This window comes from Saccopteryx bilineata, chromosome 1, assembly GCF_036850765.1.
Source record: "Saccopteryx bilineata isolate mSacBil1 chromosome 1, mSacBil1_pri_phased_curated, whole genome shotgun sequence".
Taxonomy (NCBI): Eukaryota; Metazoa; Chordata; class Mammalia; order Chiroptera; family Emballonuridae; genus Saccopteryx; species Saccopteryx bilineata.
In genome coordinates, this window is record NC_089490.1 from 343,721,133 (window position 1) to 343,743,359 (window position 22,227).

At 37.5% G+C, this 22,227-nt stretch overlaps 1 protein-coding gene across 1 annotated transcript in view; it reads left to right on the forward strand.

The window, feature by feature from the left end:
- The window catches only part of LOC136319573 (glycerophosphodiester phosphodiesterase domain-containing protein 4-like), a 165,116-nt gene that overhangs the window by 90,197 nt on the left and 52,692 nt on the right, over positions 1-22,227 (forward strand). The window contains exons 11-13 of the mRNA XM_066252771.1: positions 3,535-3,756; positions 4,664-4,818; positions 22,051-22,198. Of these exons, the coding sequence (XP_066108868.1) occupies positions 3,535-3,756; positions 4,664-4,818; positions 22,051-22,198 (525 nt within the window). The remainder of the gene's footprint in view (positions 1-3,534; positions 3,757-4,663; positions 4,819-22,050; positions 22,199-22,227) is intronic.

Below are 22,227 nucleotides of genomic sequence, written 5' to 3' on the forward strand. Positions count from 1 at the left end.
CTTTGGGTAATTTTGTATAATTTGTAATCTTTCATTAGATTATGTCCTTCCTTAGCTAGTATAGCACAGCCAAGGGTTGACAAACTATGGCCTGATGTCCAAATCCAGCCCACTGACTGTTTTTCGACAACCTCTGAGCTAAAACTTGTTTTTACATTTTTAAATGATGGAGAGAAAAATCAAAAGAATAATGTTTCATGATGTGCAAAAATATATAAAACTTAAATTTTATATTGTCCATAAATAGTGTTTATTGGAACATAGACAGTCTTATTCACTTATGAATTGTCTGTCTATGGCTGTTTTTCCAGTATAATGGCAGAGTTGAATAGTTGTGAGAAGGACTGTCTTGTCTCACAATCAAAAATATTTAGTATGTGGCCCATCACAGAATAAGTTTGCTGAACCCTGGATAATGAACTGTTATGTTGTAGAATTAAATTTTTTTCCTTAGAAGTTTTGTGACTAGCCTGACCAAGTGGTAGCACAGTGGATAGGGCATGGGACTGGGATGCAGAGGACCCAGGTTCGAAACCCCAAGGTCACCAGCTTGAGCACAGGCTCATCTGGCTTGAGTGTGAGCTCACCAGCTTGAGCACGGGGTCACTGGCTTGAGCTTGGGATCATAGATATGATGCCCTGGTCACTGGCCTGAACCCAAAGGTCGCTGGCTTGAGCAAGGGGTTACTTGCTGTGCTGTAGCTCCCCTGGTCAAGGCACATATGAGAAAGCAGTCAATGAACAACTAAGGAGCTGCAACAAAGAATTGATGCTTCTCATCTCTCCTTTCCTGTCTGCCTATCCCTATCTGTTCCTCTCTCTGTCTCTGTCTATGTCAAAAAAAAAGTTTTTTGACTGGAGTTATAGAATCAATCTTAGAATTTCAAGATGAGTGCTACATATCCTTAAGATCTTGCTTTGGCTTGAGAAGAGAAGGATGAGCCTTCAATAAATGCCTGAAACATAACTTTCCAGGTAAATTATTAGTATTTCCTAGCAAAAGCAATAAATATTGGCTATCTTCATCCACTGGGACACAAAGAAAGTAGAAATTAGACCAAAGAGAGTATAATTGGGTTAGGCAGTATTAGAAATTGAGGGATAGTTTGGTTAATAGCTCACAGATACTGGATGATTCTTTATCTGCCACCATCTCAGTTTTTTTTAAAGCAGATAAAGGGATATATTGCTTAGACTAATGAAAGGGAAAATTAACCCTTATTATATTAAGTCTGTTCTAGTTGGCTTAGATCTATCTCCCTTAATGTCAGCGTTAAGAGGATTTTAGGCAACAGTGTGAACAAAGTCAATCTGAATTCTTAGGGTTTGATTCTCATTATTCTGTTTCTTTTTCCCTCACGGGTTTTGGTACCTTGGCCAATTATTTGGTTATTTTTTGAATCAATATACTAATATCACTATAATTTAATAATGTGCAGTAGAATTTTCTGTGGTTTCTAAAAATATTTATAATTTGTCTGCTGTACATTTCACTACAGATTGTTTTTGCAAAGATTCCTCATGATGAAGTTTATAGGAGAGTGCCATAGAGAAGAAAGGAGTGCTTCTTTTTTTTCCTTATTTTTCTGAAGCCGGAAATGGGGAGAGACAGTCAGACAGACTCCCGCATGCGCCCCACCGGGATCCACCCGGCACGCCCACCAGGGGGCGATGCTTTGCCCCTCCCGGGCGTCGCTCTGTTGAGACCAGAGCCATTCTTGCGCCAGGGGCAGAGGCCAAGGAGCCATCCCCAGCGCCCGGGCCATCTTTGCTCCAATGGAGCCTCGGCTGCGGGAGGGGAAAAGAGAGACAGAGAGGAAGGAGAGGGGGAGGGGTGGAGAAGCAGATGGGCGCTTCTCCTGTGTGCCCTGGCCGGGAATCGAACCTGGGTCCCCCGCACGCCAGGCCAACGCTCTACCGCTGAGCCAACCGGCCAGGACCTGGAGTTTGGTTTTAAATTCTATCATTAATTAGTCTTTACTGTTTTTACTATATTGAATTTTTCATCCAATTTATCCTTAAAGTAAAGGCTTAATAAATGTCTTTCTATAGTGCATTTCCTATTCTTTTTTACCAATTCATGGACATTTCAGGAATTATGCACAGCTTAGTCATTTAGATCCTCTCTAGGCTTTTTCCATCTTGTTCTTTTAACAGTTTTCTCACATAAAGGACTAACAGTTAAATGAATCAGTTGGTCTAGATCTGGTATAGAGTCAAACAAAATCTTGAATCCTAAAGCAAATTTCTATTTTCCTGAGGATGAAAAAAAATCCTCATGATAGACCTGAACTCAGATGTAGACTATGATTTAATTTAGTTTCTGTGATCTGCCTTCCAGGCTTCATTGGGGATCCTGTACAATGTGATTGTTTCTTTCCTGAGAAAAAGATGAGAAAGAGCAGCTTGTTTAGGAGGTCAAGGGAAGGAGAAGAAATAGGGTGAGAATGAGAATGAAGATAGAGTTGTGCAGTGAGAAGGAGAATATTTGAGTTAAGAAAATATGAGTGCCTACTTCTTGCTTCACAGACTTCACCAACAGATGATCTGCAATTGGTAAATGATTATTAAAACAACTATCTATTACATTTAATGTAGCTAACACATGTATGGACTGATTTGTAAGATGAAGTGCAAAGACAAGCTGACAGTTCCTCCTGTGAGGGAGTTATACTCCAGTTGAAGCAGTAGAGAGTGAGGGAACTAAGTGAATTGTGCACTTTTCTAGGTACTGGACATGCTCCTAGACCCTGTACATATTTTATCATATTCAATCTTTAAAATAACCTTGGGAAACACATGTGTACCCCTCCCCCCCCTTCCCTCACTTTATAGTTTGGGCAGTGAAGACTTTGGGAATTTAAATGGTTTTACCAAGGTTACACAGCAAGAAGCATATGAAGCCAGAATTGAATCTGGTCTAAGACTTCCATAAATTACAATAGAAGCCAGTATGAGACACAATTACAGAGGCACAAAAATGGGCCACTGGAGTTTAACACCATCAAAGTCACTTTAGTTCAGGAATATTTAAGAAAGGCTTCAAAAAGGAGGTAGCATTTGGGCTGGACTTCGCAGGTTAAGGGTAGGATTTTAACAGGTGGATATGGCAAAAAGGCAAATGAGTGATAGAACTGGGATTGAATCCAATTCGGTCTGAAGCCAAAGGCTATTTCTAGGACAGTGAGAGCAAATATTGGAAGCCAGTGCAACTAAAGGGGAATTGTTTTACCTTGAGTTATAGAAAAACAGGCTGAAAAGGAAGGTCAAGATGGAACATGAAGGTCTTTCTGTGCAAACACAAGTTCTTGGATATAGCCTACATCGTTCCAAATACCATAATTACCTATGGAAATGACATTTAATTTCTCTCCTTGGTAACTCTTATCTCAAGACCAGTATTTCAGGTGGCCTGGTAGGTTGAATGGTAATAGAGTAACACACAGGTAGGACCAGATGTAGAGCTATATAGCAGGAAGGTTGTAAAATGCCTAATAGAAGCCACTGTATTCTCTTTTGTATTTATTCTTTAAGCTCAGACCATTTTACAATATGAAACCTTTATCAAATGCTGACAGAGAAAAAGCAAGAAAGCAGATGATTCCAAAACTAAGTGATTTATTGGAAATTGCACGGAAGGAGAGAAAATATGTGATATTTCATCTTAATACCCCTCCAGCAAAACATCCTTTCAGAAACACATTTGTACGCAAAGTAGTAAATGTGACCCTTGACTCTAAAATTGAGCATCATCTGGTATGTCTATATCAGTATTTATGTTAGCAATTGGGAGGTGGATAGCATGTCCCAGGAGTATAGCAGTTCAACCTAGCCTATCTTATAGATCTTCCCTGGGATCCTTAAATATATGTGCTCCCTGTAGAAATGGCGATTAGCAATCTAAGAATGACCCACTCATATTTGTCTCAGTGGGAAAAACATTGAGGCTCTTTGCTATTCCAACCCAAATGTAATATCAGCACTCTGTTGAAAGGGAATGTGTGTGATGACTATATGATGTGACCTGTGCCATCACCAATGCAGAGCTATTAGAAAGGGCCTGAAGAACACAAAGGCTTTGAGGACTTGGTTTCAATTAATGATGGATAAGCTGGTATGTACTTATTTGAACAGAGATTTATTCATCATGTTTTTCAGAAGCACCTCTCTGCATTGGGATAGTCAGTCATTCCAAATCTTTTAAATTCTCTGAATATAGAAGAGTGCTGTGAGTGAAAAATGTGTCTTTTTTTTTATCAGTGGAACTATTTGCACAGATGTGTCATCATAACATTCTCCATTGGCAGGAAATGGGCCCTCTCAAAGATGATGTTTAGCATCATCAGCCAGAGGAGAAATTTCTGATTCCCACCTTTCATCCTCATCTGCCAATCCATCATCCACTTCTGCTAGTGTGAGGCTCTCTGCACACAATGGGCCCTTGATCCATGATGTTATCTGAGAAAACTCAGCTGCAGAACAACCTTGGCGAAAGCCCCATTGTGAGAGTTTATTAGACAATATTGGGCCGAAGGGTAGAATCTCTCTCTACTCCATATAGACTGTTAGCTGTGCTGGAATGGGGCTCCATCTAGTCTACATGGGGCTATGTGTAGCTAGATAGCTGATTATCCACTGAAAGATTTCCTGTTTCTTCTTACAGATTTATTGGTTGCCAGCTTTTGATAGGAAATATGTCCAAGAAACAGCACCTGGTTTTCAGCAAGTGGACCGGTTACACACCGTTGAAGAACTTAGAAAAAATAACATCAGAATAATAAATGTTAACTACAAGAGGTTGTTCCACATCAAGTTAAAGTAAGTATTTGACCACACCTCTCTTGGTATATATTCCTTTAATGCAGAAAATCTGCATTCTAACCAAGCTACTTAGCTTCCCTTCTCATCTCAGGATCTCTGTGTGTGCCCATCTTTTTGGAATCCCCTATTCTTTCCTTTTTGCCATTCCTTCCTTCCCTTTCTTCCTCCCTCCACTAACAAACATTTATCAAGTATAGGTTGTGTCTCTGAACATAGTCTTCAGCCCCTTCTCCTTTGTGCTTCAGTTTCTTGTTCAACACGTGTTTTGTATGCTTGGCGTTTTGTTTTCATGTAAGGTGATCGTTGAAAGTCAGAGCCCAAAAAGGTGTCTATTTCCTGCTGCCATTACCAGATGGATTGCAGTACCCCATAAATATCTTTGTGACCCAGATAGCCAGATTTCTAATAGGCATTATTAAGAATATTACTAAAGCATTATTTAAAAGACTTAAAAAAGCCTAGCATGAAAAGAAACTGAAATTATTAACAACCACATTTATAAATATATTATTATAGATATTTTTCAGAATTAAAAACACCTGGGATTAAATGGTAATTTTTTCAAACTTAATTATTATTAATCTCTGCCTAATTTAACCCATATCCCCTTTCTGTTAGATTTAAAAATAATTTCTTCAGATAATTTAAATGCCTCAGAGACAAAGTCTTCCTTGGAAATATATATATCCAAAATTCCCTTTGGTTTAATAAAAGTATATGTAGATAACTTTCTGCATCTCAAGTCATAAACTAAGCCATTGGATGTTCCTGTTCCTGTTTTCCCTGTCTTTTTTACTCTAGGGTGGGTGATCACAACATGTCTTTTTCATTGTATTACATCTGTTTTCCAATCAGATTTCTTTTTATCCAACTACACCTCTATTATGATTGTATTTCTATTTATTTTACTTTTTTTTTCAAACAGAAAATGGCTGTAAGCCCTGGCTGGTAGGCTCAGCAGTAGAATGTTGACCCGGCATGTGGAGGTCCCCAGTTTGATTCCCGGTCAGGGCACACAGGAGAAGTGACCATCTGCTTCTCCACCCCTTTCCCCTTCCTTATCTCTCTCTCTCTCTCTCTCTCTCTCTCTCTTCCCTTCCCACAGCCATGGTTCAAGCAAGCTGGCCCCTGGTGCTGAGGATGGCTCCATGGCCTCTCCTCAGGCACTAAAATAGCTTGGTTGCTGAGCAATGGAGCAGCAACCCAGATGAGCAGAACATCACCCAGTAGAGGGCTTGCCAGGTGGATCCCAGTCTGATGCATGCCAGAGTCTGTCTCTCTGCCTCCCTGCTTCTCACTTAATAAAAAAATAAAAGGAAGGAAGGAAGAAAGAAAGAAAGAGGCTCTAAGGTTATTTTCTTTCCTTTCAATTATAATTTAGATTAATCTGGTAGAAAGAATTTTAATAGCTTTTATTTATCGAGCCTTTATTATGTGTTAAGGTCTGTGATTGGTAGATCGCAGGCCCTTTTTCAAATCCTGGCCTACCTATCAGCTACACATAGAACTTTGGACAAATTTCTAATTGTCAATTTTCTCATTTGTAAATTAATGACAGCAATAACATGATGGAATGATTAAAAGATTAAATGAGATGATATACACATCCATATATACACATAACAAAAACACTGGGCAAATTTAAGAACACAACAAATGTTAACTGCTTTATTTATCATAATCATCCTTACATATTGTGCCCTGGAAATTGCCTTCATCCCCTTCCTTCTCCTCAGATCCTCACTCCTCACAATGACCAATCTGTTCTCCTTTTCTATAATTTTGTCATTTCAAGAACATTGCATAAGTAGAATCATATAGAACCTGTTGTGATTGTATTTTTTACAGATAATTCCCTTTTGATCCATCCAGGTTGTTGTATGTAATAATAGTATGTTCTTTTTTGTTGCTGAGTATTATTTCATTGTATGTGTATAATGAAGTTTTTCAGTAATTCACCAACTTGATGATATCTGATTCTTTCCATTTATGAGCTATTATAAATAAGTTATAAACATTTATGTACAGGTTTTCATGTGAACATAATTTTTTAAACTAAAAGTCTATGGTCAAATTTCCTTCTTTTAAAACATGCTTGAATTGTGGTAAAATACAAATAACAAAATTCACTATTTTAATCATTTTTAAATGTACAGTTCAGTGGTTTTGATGCACATTTATAACATTTTTTAACTGTCACACCATCCATCTACTTAAGTCTTTTAATTTTGGAAACTCAAATTCTATACTCATTAAACAATGACCCTGCATTCTCCCACTCCAACTTCAGGCCTTGGCAACCACCATTTTACTTTTTAAAAAAATATATTTATTTTTCCCCACTTTGTAAATTAAACTTATTGGGGTGAGACTTGTTAACAAAATTTTGCAGGTTTCAGGCACTCAACTCTACAACTTATCTTCTGTATACTGGATTGTGTGTTCACCACTCCAAGTCAAATCCGCATCCATCATCTCTATCCCCCTTTACTCCTGACCACAGCAGTCACCACACTGTTGGCTGTCTCCATCAGTGTCTCTCTTTTTAATTGCTCAATCCTTCCATCCCACTCGCCTAACACCACTCCCACTCACCAGACAGCTGTCAGTCTGCTATCTATGAGTCTGTCTCTATTTTGCTTGTTAATTCATTTTATTTGTTAGATTTCACATATAAGTGAAATAATATAGTACTTATCTTTCTCTGACTGGCTTACTTCACTTAGCATAATGCTGTCCAAGTCCATCCATACTGTTGTAAAAGGTAAGATTACCTTAGTTTTTATGGCCAAGAAGTATTCCATTGTGTAAACATACCACAGCTTTTTTATCGACTCATCTACTGATGGGCACTTGGGCTGCTTCCACATCTTGGCTATTGTAAATAACATTGAAATGAACATAGGTATGTATATATTATTTTGAATTAGTGTTTCAGGTTTCTTTGGATATATTCTCAGAAGTGGAATTGCCGAGTCATAAGGCAGTTTTATTTTTAATTATTTGAGGTAATTTCATACTGCTTTCCACAGTGACTGCACCAATCTTCATTCCCACCAACAACAGACAAGAGTTTCTGTTCTCCGCACCCTTGCCAACACTTGTTATTTGTGAATTTTAAATAATTTTATTTTTTTAATGGAGTGACATCCATAAATCAGGATACATATATTCAAAGATAACAAGTCCAGGTTATCTTGTTGTTCAATTATGTTGCATACCCATCACCCAAAGTAAGATTGTCCTCTGTCACCTTCTATCTAGTTTTCTTTGTGCCCCTCCCCTTCCCCCTTTTCCTCTCCCTTCCCCCCCCCCATAACCACCACATTATTATCAATGTCTCTTAGTTTCACTTTTATGTCCCACCTACGTATGGAATAATGCAGTTCCTGGATTTTTCTGATTTACTTATTTCGCTTCGTATCATGTTATCAAGATCCCACCATTTTGCTGTAAATAATACGATGTCATCATTTCTTATGGCTGAGTAGTATTCCATACTGTATATGTGCCACATCTTCTTTATCCAGTCATCTATTGATGGGCTTTTTGGTTGTTTCCATGTCCTGGCCACTGTGAACAATGTAGCAATAAACATGGGGTTGCATGTGTCTTTACGTATCAATGTTTCTGAGTTTTTGGGGTATATACCCAGTAGAGGGAATGCTGGGTCATAAGGTAGTTCTATTTTCAGTTTTTTGAGGAACCACCATACTTTCTTCCATAATGGTTGTACTACTTTACATTCCCACCAACAGTGTATGAGGGTTCCTTTTTCTCCACAGCCTCTCCAACATTTGCTATTACCTGTCTTGTTAATAATAGCTAATCAAACAGGTGTGAGGTGGTATCTCATTGCAGTTTTGATTTGCATTTCTCTAATAGCTAAAGAAGATGAACATCTTTTCATATATCTGTTGGCCATTTGTATTTCTTCCCGGGAGAAGTGTCTGTTCATATCCTCTTCCCATTTTTTTATTGGATTGTTTGTTTGTTTGTTGTTGAGTTTTATGAGTTCTTTGTATATTTTGGATATTAGGCCCTTATCTGAGCTGTTGTTTGAAAATATCATTTCCCATTTAGTTGGCTTTCTGTTTATTTTGTTATCAGTTTCTCTTGCTGAGCAAAAACTTCTTAGTCTGATGTAGTCCCATTCATTAATTTTTGCCTTCACTTCTCTTGCCTTTGGAGTCAAATTTGTAAAATGCTCTTTAAAACCCAGGTCTATGAGTTGAGTACCTATGTCTTCTTCTATGTACTTAATTGTTTCAGGTCTTATGTTTAGATCTTTGATCCATTTTGAGTTAATTTTAGTACAGGGGGACAAACTGTAGTCCAGTTTCATTCTTTTGCATGTGGCTTTCCAGTTTTCCCAGCACCATTTATTGAAGAGGCTTTCTTTTCTCCATTGTGTGTTCTTGGCCCCTTTATCAAAAATTATTTGACTATATATATGTGGTTTTATTTCTGGGTTTTCTATTCTGTTCCATTGGTCTGGTATTTTTCTGCCAATACCATGCTGTTTTGATTGTCGTGGCCCTATAATAGAGTTTGAAGTCAGGTATTGTAATCCCCCAGCTTCATTCTTTTTCTTTAGGGTTGCTTTGGCTATTCGGGGTTTTTTATAGTTCCATATAAATCTGATGATTTTTTGCTCCATTTCTTTAAAAAATGTCATTGGAATTTTGATGGGAATTGCATTAAATTTGTATATTGCTTTGGATAATATAGCCATCTTGATTATATTTATTCTTCCTAACCAAGAACAAGGTATATTCTTCCATCTCATTATATCTTTTTTGATTTTTCTTAACAATGGTTTATAGTTTTCATTATATAAGTCCTTTACATTCTTTGTTATGTTTATTCCTAAGTATTTTATTTTTTTTGTTGCAATCGTGAAGGGGATTATTCTTTTGAGTTCGTTCTCAATTGTTTCATTGTTGGCATGTAGAAAGGCTATTGACTTCTGTATGTTAATTTTGTATCCTGAGACCTTACTATATTGGCTTATTGTTTCTAGTAGTCTTTTTGTGGATTCTTTGGGGTTTTCGATGTATAGGATCATATCATCTGCAAAAAGTGATACCTTTACTTCTTCTTTTCCTATACGGATGCCTTTTATTTCTTTGTCTTGTCTGATTGCTGTGGCAAGAACCTCTAGTACCACATTAAATAAGAGTGGAGAGAGTGGATAACCCTGTCTTGTTCCTGATTTAAGGGGGAAAGCCTTCAGTTTAGTGCCATTTAATATGATGTTAGCTGATGGTTTATCATATATGGCCTTTATCATGTTGAGATATTTTCCTTCTATACCCATTTTGTTGAGAGTCTTAAACATAAAATTGTGTTGTATTTTATCGAAAGCCTTTTCTGCGTCTATTGATAAGGTCATGTGGTTTTTGTTCTTTGTTTTGTTGATATGGTGTATTACGTTAACCGTTTTACGTATGTTGAACCATCCTTGAGATTCTGGGATGAATCCCACTTGATCATGATGTATTATTTTTTTAATATGTTGTTGTATTCGATTTGCTAGTATTTTGTTTAGTATTTTAGCATCTGTATTCATTAGAGATATTGGTCTGTAGTTTTCTTTTTTTGTGCCATCCTTGCCTGGTTTTGGTATGAGGGTTATGTTGGCCTCATAAAATGTGTTTGGAAGTATTGCTTCTTCTTCAATTTTTTGGAAGACTTTGAGTAGAATAGGAACCAAGTCTTCTTTGAATGTTTGATAAAATTTGCTGGTATAGCCGTCAGGGCCTGGACTTTTATTTTTGGGGAGGTTTTTAATGGTTTTTTCTATTTCTTCTCTACTAATAGGTCTGTTTAGGCTTTCTGCTTCTTCTTGACTCAGTCTAGGAAGGTTATATTGTTCTAGGAATTTATCCATTTCTTCTAGATTGTTGAATTTAGTGGCATAAAGTTTTTCATAGTATTCTACAATAATTCTTTGTATATCTACGGTGTCTGTGGTGATTTCTCCTCTTTCATTTTGGATTTTGTTTATGTGAGTTCTTTCTCTTTTTTCCTTGGTAAGTCTTGCCAAGGGTTTGTCAATTTTGTTGATCTTTTCAAAGAACCAGCTCCTTGTTCTATTAATTTTTTCTATAGTTTTTCTGTTCTCTATTTCATTTATTTCTGCTCTGATTTTTATTATCTCCTTTCTTCGGCTGGTTTTGGGTTTTCTTTGTTCTTATTTTTCTAGTTCCTTAAGGTGTGAAGTTAAGTGGTTCACTTGGGCTCTCTCTTGTTTGTTCATATATGCCTGAAGTGATATGAACTTCCCTCTTATCACTGCTTTTGCTGCATCCCATAGATTCTGCTATGTTGTACTGTCATTTTCATTAGTCTGTATATATCTTTTGATCTCTGCACTTATTTCTTTTTTGACCCATTCATTTTTTAAAAGTATGTTGTTTAGTTTCCACATTTTTGTGGGATTTTTTTCCTCTTTTTTGCAGTTGAATTCTAGTTTCAAGGCTTTATGATCAGAAAATATGCTGGGTACAACTTCGACTTTTCTGAATTTGCTGATGTTGTTTTTGTGTCCCAACATATGGTCAATTCTTGAGAATGATCCATGTACACTGGAGAAAAATGTATACTCAGTCACTTTGGGATGAAATGTCCTGTAGATGTCTATCATATCCAGGTGCTCTAGTGTTTTGTTTAAGGCCACTATATCTTTGTTGATTCTCTGTTTGGATGACCGATCTAGAGCCGTCAGCGGTGTATTGAGGTCTCCAAGTATGATTGTATTTTTGTCAGTTTTTGTTTTAAGGTCAGTAAGTAGCTGTCTTACATATTTTGGTGCTCCTTGGTTTGGTGCATATATATTAAGTATTGTTATGTCTTCTTGATTCAGTGTCCCCTTTGTCTCTGAGTACTTTTGCTGTCTTGTAGTCAGCATTATGAGATATGAGTATTGCTATGCCTGCTTTTTTTTTGGATGTTATTTGCTTGGAGTATTGTTTTCCAGCCTTTCACTTAGAATTTGTTTTTATCCTTGTTACTTAGATGAGTTTCCTGTAGGCAGTATACTGTTGGATTTTTTTTAATCCATTCTGCTACTCTGTGCCTTTTTATTGGTGAGTTTAATCCGTTTACATTTAGTGTAATTATTGACACTTGTGAGTTCCCTATTGCCATTTTATATCTTGCTTTCTGTTAGTTTTGTGTCTTGTTTGATCCTTATCTTTCATTTTTCTATCTTTTGTTTTTATTTGGTTGTATTCCATACATCTTTCCTCTGTTGCTATCTTTTTTATCTCTTGTGCTTCTGTGGTGGTTTTTTCAATGGTGGTTACCTTTAAGTAATGAAAAGGGTTCCTACCCTGTTCATTGTAGCGCACTATTTTGTGAGTACTTTTGCACTCCATCGTCCTTTGCTACTGTTCATCTCCATCTTCTCCCCCCCCCCTTTCTTTTTGTTGTTGTCACAGTTTAAATTTGGTTTTATTGTGTTCTTGGTGGAGCTTTTACTTGTGGTTTTGTTTTGTTTTTTTTTTTTTCTTTGTATCTGATTGGAGAACCCCCTTTAGTAATTCCTGGAGTGGGGGTTTTCTGATGATAAATTCCCTCATCTTTTCTGTATCTGTGAATGTTTTTATTTCTCCTTCATATTTGAAGGATAGCTTTGATGGGTATAGTATTTGTGGCTGAAAGTTCCTCTCTTTCAAGACTTTAAATATTGGGGTCCACTGTCTTCTAGCTTGTAGAGTTTCTGCTGAGAAATCTGATGATAATCTAATGGGCCTTCCTTTATATGTTGTATTCTTCTTTTCCCTGGCTGCCTTGAGAATTTTTTCTTTGCCGTTGGTTTGTGCCAATTTCATTATGATATGCCTTGGAGTAGGTTTGTTGGGTTAAGAAAGCTCGGAGATCTGTTTGTTTCTTGAACTTGAGGCTTTAGTTCTTTCCACAGGCTTGGGAAGTTCTCATCTATTATTTGTTTGAGTATGTTCTCCATTCCATTTACTCTCTCTTCTCCCTCTGATATACCTATTATTCTTATGTTATTCTTTTTGATGGAGTCAGATAATTCTTGTAGGGCTATCTCATTTTTTTTTTAATTTTTGAGTCTCTTTCTTCTCTCTGTTGTGCCTCAAGTTGCTTGTCTTCTATTTCACTAATCCTCTCTTCTATCGGACCTGTTCTATTAGCTAAGCTTGTTACTTCGTTTTTCAACTCGTGAATTGAGTTTTTCAGCTCTGTTTGATTTGTTTTTATAGTTTCAATTTTTTTGGAAATATATTCTTTGTGTTCATTGAGTTGTTTTCTGAGCTCCCTAAATTGCCTTTCTGTGTTTTCTTGTATATCTTGGAGGCTTTTTAGGATTTCTATCTTGAATTCTCTGTCATTTAGCTCCAAGGTTTCCAATATATTAAATTTTTTCTCCATAGATTTTTTCTCATCTAGCTGTGTTACCTCTCTTTCTTTTGTATCCATGATATTTGATTTTCTCTTCCTTAATGGCATCTGGTTTTGTTGATAGTATTAATGAGATTTAATACAGAATAAAAAGTTAAAAAAATAAAAAATCGAAAAGAGTTGTTTTTTTAAAAAAAATTAATAATGAAATAAAGAAAAATAAAATAAAATAAAATTTTTTAAAAAAGGAAATTAATCCCCCCCCTCCTTTTTTCCTCTCCTCTCCTCTCCCCTCTTTCTTGAGAAAATCTTGTGGTGAACTGTGAATTATAACAAACAATGCCTGTAATGGAGGGCCTGAATTGGGGAAAAGTAATAAAGGGGCAAAAAAAAAAAAAAGAAAAAGAAAGAAAAAAGAGGGGGTATGGACCCACAAAAAGCAAATAAGGAAAAAATTTGGGTCAAGAATAAAATGATTTGCTTTTAGGTGTTGGTTGACTAAGAGTTATGATGAGAGGAATAAGAGGGAAACAGAAAAATGGGGGGACAAATTAAAAAATTACTATTGTATTTAGTGGAACAAGAACTAGATAAAATGGAGAGCCAGGGATGGGAGCACTGCTAGTGAGTTAAAAATGTGAAGTAAAACTCCCCCAAAATGCCACAAACATTAATTTGAGTCCCAGATAAGATAATTTGTTTGTTATTGAGGTTTGAATGAGAGGAGATGTAAAGGAGAAAGGAAGAAACTAATATAGAGGGAGAAAAGAAAGAGAGAGAGAAAAAAAAAAGGGAACCACTAAAAGAAGAAAAAAGAAAAAAGAGGAGAGAGAGAGAGAGAGAGAGTTACGGGTTTTGGAGTGCAACCCTCATAGAGAGAAAGGAAGAGGAAAGAAAAGATAATTTGAGATGTAACACTTATGGGTAGTATAGTTCAAGGAGAGGAGAGAGTAAGACCGGCAGAGAGTTAATCGGCCAAATTGGAGGAGGAAAAAAAAATATCAAGAATGAAGATAAGAGAAACAAATGAACAAATATAATAAAATGGGATAGGTTATAAAGTCTGCAGATTATTGTTGATTTTGAGAGGTTATCTTCTTGCTTTTTCTTTTCTCTCCCTCTTCCTGGTCGGTGACTCTGTACCCCAGGTTCTGTCCCTTTGGCACGCTCAGGTAGAGGTTTGCAGTTGATAAGTCTCTATGGTGATGTCATGTATTGTGCTTTAGTCTCGTTGGCAGTCGAGGCTCATTAGCATTTATAGACTCCGACAGTGAGATAGTCCGTGTTCCTGGAGCCTTTCTCCTCGTCTTTCCTTCCTCAATTAGTAGCCTGATAATCCAGCTATGGGGTTGCTGCTGCCTCTGTCTGGATAGTAAGAGTCTCAAAGAGCTGGCAACTCCCCACTCTATTTCCACTCAGCACAGGGCTCTGGGTAAGGCTCACTCAGTCAGAGCTGCTAGCATAATCAGGCGGGGCTTCTGCCCACTCAAAGACCTCTGGCTCTGCCACTCTGTCCGGTAACACAGGCGGGCGCCCACTTCTGGGGCGCTTGGAGGAAACTCTCGCTCACTATCTGCGCGCGCAGACCAGGATATCAGGCCGGCAGTCTCACGCTCTGAGTGAAACCCCCAACCGCATGGAAAAGTTCCAGCATTGGAATTGGCTCTCGCTCCGTCCCCGTGCTCGGTTTTTGCAAGGCGCTGGGGCGGCCCGAGATTCCGCTTTGGCCCATACAAAGGCCCCTGACTCTGCCCCTCTGTGCGATAACACGGGCGCGCAATGCCGAGGCACTCGGAGGAATCTCTCACTCACTATTTGTGCGCGCAGACCAGGATATCAGGCCGGCCGCGTTTCCATCTGAGTGAAACCCCCACCAGCACGGAAAAGTTCCATCGTTGGTATTAGTTCTCGCTCCCTCCTGTGCGCAGCTTTCCCAGGGTGCTGGGGCTGCCCAGAGATTCCGCTTTCGGCCCACACAAAGGCCTCTGACTCTGCCTCTCTGTGGGACAACATGGGTGCCCACTCCCAGGGCTTTGGAAGGAATCTCTCGCCCACTATCTGCACGTGCCGACCAGGGGATTGGGGAAAATGGCTGCCCCGCTTGTCTTTCTTTGTCTGGGTTTGGCGCAAGTATTAGCTTGTATTGCCGGGTTGCCACAGGAACAGTTTTTCCTCGGCTTGGATCTTTGTGCCACAGCCTGGTTTGGCCGTTTGTGCCACGGCCTAGATCTATTCACCCCCTTTGCCCGCCTCAGTTTCTATATTCACAGTTCCCAGAGAAAGCCGCCCTCTTTAGGTTAGTGAGGGAAGGCGGAGCATTTCTTACTCCCTATTTCCTTCGGGGTTTGTTTATATATTTAGCCAATTTTTCACTCGACCATACCTTCGGGTGTATTGCGAAACATCTGGAGGCTCCAAGGATAGGTTTTTCTGTTTCTGGTTGAAGATCTTGTTGAGTTTTGGGGGAGATTTATCAGTATCGCTTCCTACCCTGCCATTACTCTGATGTCATATTGAGCATTTTTTGATATGCCTATTGGCCATCTGTATGTCCTCTTTGGAAAAGTATCTATTCAGGTCCTTTGCCTTTTTTTTTTTTCTAATTGGGGTGGGGAGACAGAGATAAAGATTCCTGCATGTGCTCTGATGGGGATCCACCCAGCAAGCCCCCTAGGGGGTGATGCTCTGCCCACCTGGGGTCTTTTACTTTGTTGCTCTGCAACTGAGCTATTTTTAATGCCTGAGTTAGGGGCCATGGAGCCATTCTCAGTACCTGGGGCCAACTTGCTCGAATAAATAAAGCCATGGCTGTGGGGAGGGGGAGAGAGAAGAAGAAAGGGAAGGGGGAAGGATGGAGAAGCAGATGGTCACTTCTCCTGTGTTACCTAAATAGAAATTGAACTTTGGGCATTCACATGCCAGGCTAATGCTCTACCACTGAGCCAACTGGCCAGGGCCATTTTGCGCATTTTTAAATTGTATTGTTTACTTTCCTGCTGTTGAGTTTTAAAAGTTCTTTATAAATTTTGGTTATTAACCCCTTATCAGATGTATCAGCAAATATGTTCTCCCATTGAGTGGGTTTTTTTTTTTTATTTTGTTAATGATTTCTTTTGCTGTGCAAAAGCTTTTTAGTTTGACACAGTCCCATTTGTTTATTTTGTCCTTTATTTTTCTTGCCCACAGAGATATATTGGCAAAAATATTGCTACAAGAGATATCGGAGAGTTTACTACCTATGTTTTCTTCCAAGATTTTTATGGTTTCACTCCTTACACTTAAGTCTTTTATCCATTTTGAGCTTATTTTTGTGAATAGTGTACTTTGATACTCTAGTTTCATATTTTTTTGCATGTACATGTTCAATTTTCCCAATACCATTTATTAAAGAGATTGTCTTTTCTCCATTGTATATTCTTGCTGCCTTTGTTAAATATTAATTGACCATAAAAGCATAAGTTTATGTCTGGGTTCTCTGTTCTGTTGATCTATATGCCTGTTTTTTTTTGCAAGCATCAAGCTGTTTTGATTACAGTGGCCTTGTAGTATAACTTGATATCAGGAAGTGTGAGAACTCTCACTTTGTTCTTTATCTTCAAGATTCCTGAGGCTATTAAGGTTCTTTTTTTGTTCCATACAACTTTTTGGAATACTTGTCCTAGATCTGTTAAGTAAGCCATTGGTATGATATTTTACTAGGAATTGCAATGAATCTATAGATTGCTTTGGGTAGAATGGACATTTTAATGATGTTAATTTTTCCTATCCATGAACACAGTATGTACTTCCACTAGTTTGTATCTTTCTGGATTTCTTTTCTCAATGTCTTGTAATTTTCTGAGTACAAATCTTTTACCTCCTTAGTTAAATTTATTCATAGGTACTTTATTTTTGTTGTTGCAGTAGTGAAGGGGGTTATTACTTTACCTTCTCTTTTTGACAGTTTATTATTGGTATATAAAAATGCCACTGATTTCTGAATATTAATTTTATATCCTGCCACCTTGCCAAATTCATTTATCAGGTCTAGTAGTTTTTTGGCTAAGACTTTAGGGTTTTCCATGTTCAGTACTGTGTCATCAGCAAATAATAACAGTTTTATTTCTTCTTTTCCAATTTGAATGACTTTCATTTCTTTTTCTTATCTGATTGCTGTGGCTAGGACTTCCAGAACTATGGTGAATAAGGGTGATGAGAGGGGACACCCCTATCTAGTTCCTGATCTTAAGAGGAGATCTTTCTTGTGTGTGTGTGTGTGTGTGTGTGTGTGTGTGTGTGTGTATATATATATATATATATGTCATGATTTTCCCCTAGAACCACTTTTGATGCATCCCATGAGTTTTGGTATACTGTTTTTATCTTCATTTGTTTATGTACAGTATTTTCTAATTTCCTTTGTGATTTTTTTATTGATCCTTTGGTTGCTTAAAAGTGTGTTGTTTAGTGTCCACAAATATGTGAATTGTCCAGTTTTCCTTTTCTTATTGACTTCTAACTTTATCTTGTTATGATTAAAGAAGATACATTGTATGGTATCTATCTTTTTACATTTATTGACATTTAATTTGTGATCTAATATATGGTCTATTCTGAAAAATAGGCCCTGTGCACTAGAGTAGAATGTGTATGCTGTTAATTTTGTGTTTAATGTTCTGTATATACCTGTTAGGTATAGTTAGTTTCTTGTGTTGATTAAATCCTCTATTTGCTTCCTTAATTTTGGTCTGCTTGTTCTTTCCATTATTGAGAATGGATATTGAAGTCTCCAACTATTATTGTACAGCTGTCTATTTCTTTCTTCAGTTCTGTCAGTTTTGCTTTATAAATTTGGCTTATCTTTCAATACATGTGTAAATGTTTATATAATTCTTATATCTTCTTGATGAATTGAATTTTTATTAATATAAAATGTCCTTTGTCTCTTGTAACATTTTTGCTTATAAAGCTATTTTGTCCAATATTAGTAGAGGCACCCCTGCTGTTTCTGGTTACTCTTTGGATGGGATTATTTTCATCCTTTTACTTTCAATCTATCTGTGTGTTAGAATGTAAAGTGTGTCTCTTATAGACTACATAAATTTGGATCATGTTTTTATTCATTCTGTTCACCTCTGTCTTTGGAAGAGTTTAATCCTTTTACATTTAAAATTATTACTGATAGGGAGGGACTTTTAACACTTTATTTCTTTAGTTATTTCTGTAAATATTTGTTAGTTTCCATAATGTGATATTTTATTTTGTTTTCTATATGCCATATAGCTTATTTGTACCATATTTACTGCATTACTATTTGCTTTTATGTATAGCTGATTTTTTTTATAGTGAAATGTTTAAATCCTTTGCTCACTTTCTTTTGTGTATATTTTATACCTGTTTTCTTTATGGTTACTATGGGAATTACATTTAACTTAAAGTTACAACATTTTGAATTTATACCAGCTTAACTTCAATAACATGTAAAACTGTGTTCCCTTCTAGCTCTTTCCCCCACCCTTTCAGTTGCCTGTCCAATTGTTCCTGCACTATTTGTTGAAAACAAATTATCTTTATTCCATTGAATTGCTTTTGCACCTTTGTCAAAATTCATTTGAGCATGTTTGTGTAGGCCTATTTCTGGGTATTAAACTATATACTGCTGATCTGTGTATCTATGCTTTCTAATACCATACTGTTTTGATTATTGTAACTATCCATGAAAGCCTTGATATTGAGTAGGGTGGTTCACTAGCAATTTATTCTTTCTTTTTAAGACCATTTTAGTTTCTTTGGGATTGTATGTTTCCATTTCAATTTTAGAATCAGCTGGTCTATTAATATAAAACATTTTGCTGGAATTGCAGTGAGCCTGCAAGTCAGTTTGAGGAAAATGAACATCTTTACAATGTTGAGTCTTCCAATCCATGAACACATATGTCTCTCCATTTATTTAAATAATTTTTGATGGCTTTCATCAATAGTTTTTAGTTTTCAACTTCCAGTTCTTATACTTAGTTTGTAAGTTTATACCTAAGTTTTAAATTTTCTTTGGGGTGATTTTAATGGTATTGTGTTTTTAATTTTATTCTCTATATGTTTATTATTAATATGTGATTATTCCTTGTGCATTGGTTTAAAATTTTTTTAAAGTAGCTTTTTATTACTGTTTTCTTATTTTGATTTTTAATTTATCTTTTGGTAATCAGCAGAATTGTCTTAGAGATATATTGGGTAACTACCTATAATTGAACACATTCCTGCAAAGGTAGTATTATTACTTTTATCTTAGTTTATATGCTGAGTGTCAGAACTTGCCTTACCAGTATATGACAGAGCAGTGACTGAACCACAGATTTGTACAGAGCTGTTTCCAATATGCTATTCCAACTCAATTTTCAAAAAAAAACTTTTGAAGGCACTTACAAGGTGTATTTTCTGAGAAATTTAATCCTTGAAAATGACAACTTAAATTACTAAGTATTTCTCTATTTATCTTCTTCCTGTCTCTTTAAACAGTACAGAAGTATCTACTGACATTTAGTACATTGGAAAAAGTTTGGTTGCATATCCCTTACTCAGTGCTTGTGAAAATTCTTTATATTTGAAATTTAAATATTCACCAGATTGATAATTATTTTTTTATTTCTTCAATTACTACAGTGTGTTCGTAAAGTCATGGTGCACTTTTGACTGGTCACAGGAAAACAACAGAAGATGATAGAAATGTGAAATCTTCACCAAATAAAAGGAAAACTCTCTCAGTTTCATACCTATTCAGTGCAGTTCGATGTGGGCTCACGCACAGATTTTTTAGGGCTCTTTAGGTAGCTATCCTGTATAGCGTCTACAGACTCGTCACTGACTGATGGCCTACCAGAACGGGGTTTCTCCACTAAACTGCCAGTTTCCTTTAACTGCTTATCCCACGAAGTAATGTTATTCCTATGTGGTGGCGCTTCATTATAAATACGCCAATATTCACGTTGCACTTTGGTCATGAATTCGAATTTAGCGAGCCACAGAAGACACTGAACTTTCCTCTGTACCGTCCATATCTCGACTGGCATGGCCGTGGGCTGCTCCGCTGTATACACGGTGTTACGTCATCATCTGTGCATGCGCACATGCTGCCACATTATCCTACAGAAACTGGGAGGGTTTCCCTTTTATTTGGTGCAGATTTCACATTTCTATCGTCTTTTGTTGCTTTCCTGTGACCATTAAAAAAGTGCACCATGAATTTACGGACATGCTGTATTTAAGAAGGCAGGTATCACGCTGGGTACAGAGTATACAAAGATAAATAAGACACTGTCTCTGCCTTTAATTTGCTTACATTCAAGCAAAGACCAATAAGAAAGCAGATAGTGTGTTGTCAAGTGCTTTGATGGAAGTAAGTATAGCTGCTACCCAATTTTGTGCTGGAGTTTATTCATACTAGCTTGTGGGAGCTAAGTATTAAAATTCAGAAACTCTGAAAAACTGTTTTACCAGTGATACCTTGAAACTGGCCATGGTCAGAGTATTTACACCATGGACATTAGCAAGTACTACAAATAAGGTTTTCCTTTCCTTTCCTTCTCCCTCCTTTTCCCTCTCTCCCTCTCCCCTTTTTCCTTTTCTCTCTCTCTCTCCATTTTTTCCCCTTAGCACATCCAGTTTACTAACATACCACTATCAGTACAGGAGCTATAAAATCCAGTCCTTTATCTCATTGCAACATGAGCCCATTCTGCATGTCATATTATAAGTTGTTTCAGGACCAGCTGCTTCTGGTGATTTAAGCCAGTGATTTTCAACCTTTTCTGAGCCACAGCACATTTTTTACATTTACAAAATCCTGGGACACACCACCTACCAAAATGACACAAAATTGACACTCTAACACAGTACACATTATACATAGTTAATAATATAGTTTCTAAATGTATTTATACTCACTTAGTGTGAAACCTGGGCCTGTTTCGATGAACACAAAAGGGATATCCTGGCAGGAATGGCAGAAAGACACACACAAAGCCCTTCCTCAACGGTTCTCAGTTTCTCTCTGTTTTTAGTTTTTATCGCAGTCAAGCTTGAGAAGCTCAGCTCACATAGATATGTGGTTGAAAATGGGAGCAATGTCAAAATAGCTTTGTTGGCCAGAATGGGGAACTCCTTGGCAACAGATAACCGAAAACTGTCCAAAGGAAGATCAGCAAACTTTAGCTTTAAAGTTAGATAACATTGTAATGCATTGTATATCATCCTCTGCGGGGGCCTCTTTTAAAAAGAAAAAGGTTAAATATCTATATACACCATCAGGATTACATAACCAGCTGAGGCTGAGGCTTCATCTAGTGGTGGCAACATTTACCTCCAGTCCCTACCAGGATTAGAAATCGGGACCATGGGGAGGAGTAGCAGCTTCAACTACTCGCCTTGGCCACACAATAACAAGTGCGCAGCAGCCCGAGCAGGGACCTTCCTGGGTGTGGATGAGAGGCGGCCTACTATTGGTTCATCACTAGTGGTTGGGATGAATCCTAGAAGGTGATTGGTCAGTGAGCATTCCCTGTGCCTCCACTCTTCCTGTCGCTGATAGCTGGAGGGATTGTGAGGGGAATGTTTATGCTCGGATGGAGGTGGCTGGCGGCAGGCTGGATAAATAGCCTCTGTGGGCCGTATCTGGCACATGAACCGTAGTTTGGGGACCCATGTTTAATTTCCCTGTGGCACACCTGACCATGTCTCATGGCACACTAGTGTGCCGCGGCACACTGGTTGAAAAACACTGATTTAAGCAACCACCATTCACAAATATGGTGGCTGTTCCCTTTTTAGATGATGAGAGTGAGATTAAGTCTAAATCCCCTATGGGTTCTGTTTTTATTCCAGAGATTATAAAGTGGCTAACATCACCATCAACTTATACCTCGTCAATGAGCCTTGGCTCTTCTCACTGGCCTGGTGCTCCAAGATTCACTCAGTGACCACAGACAACATTCAGCTCCTGAGACAGATAAATCACCCTTACTACTTCATGGTGAGCTGACTGTTCAGACTGTCCTTCCA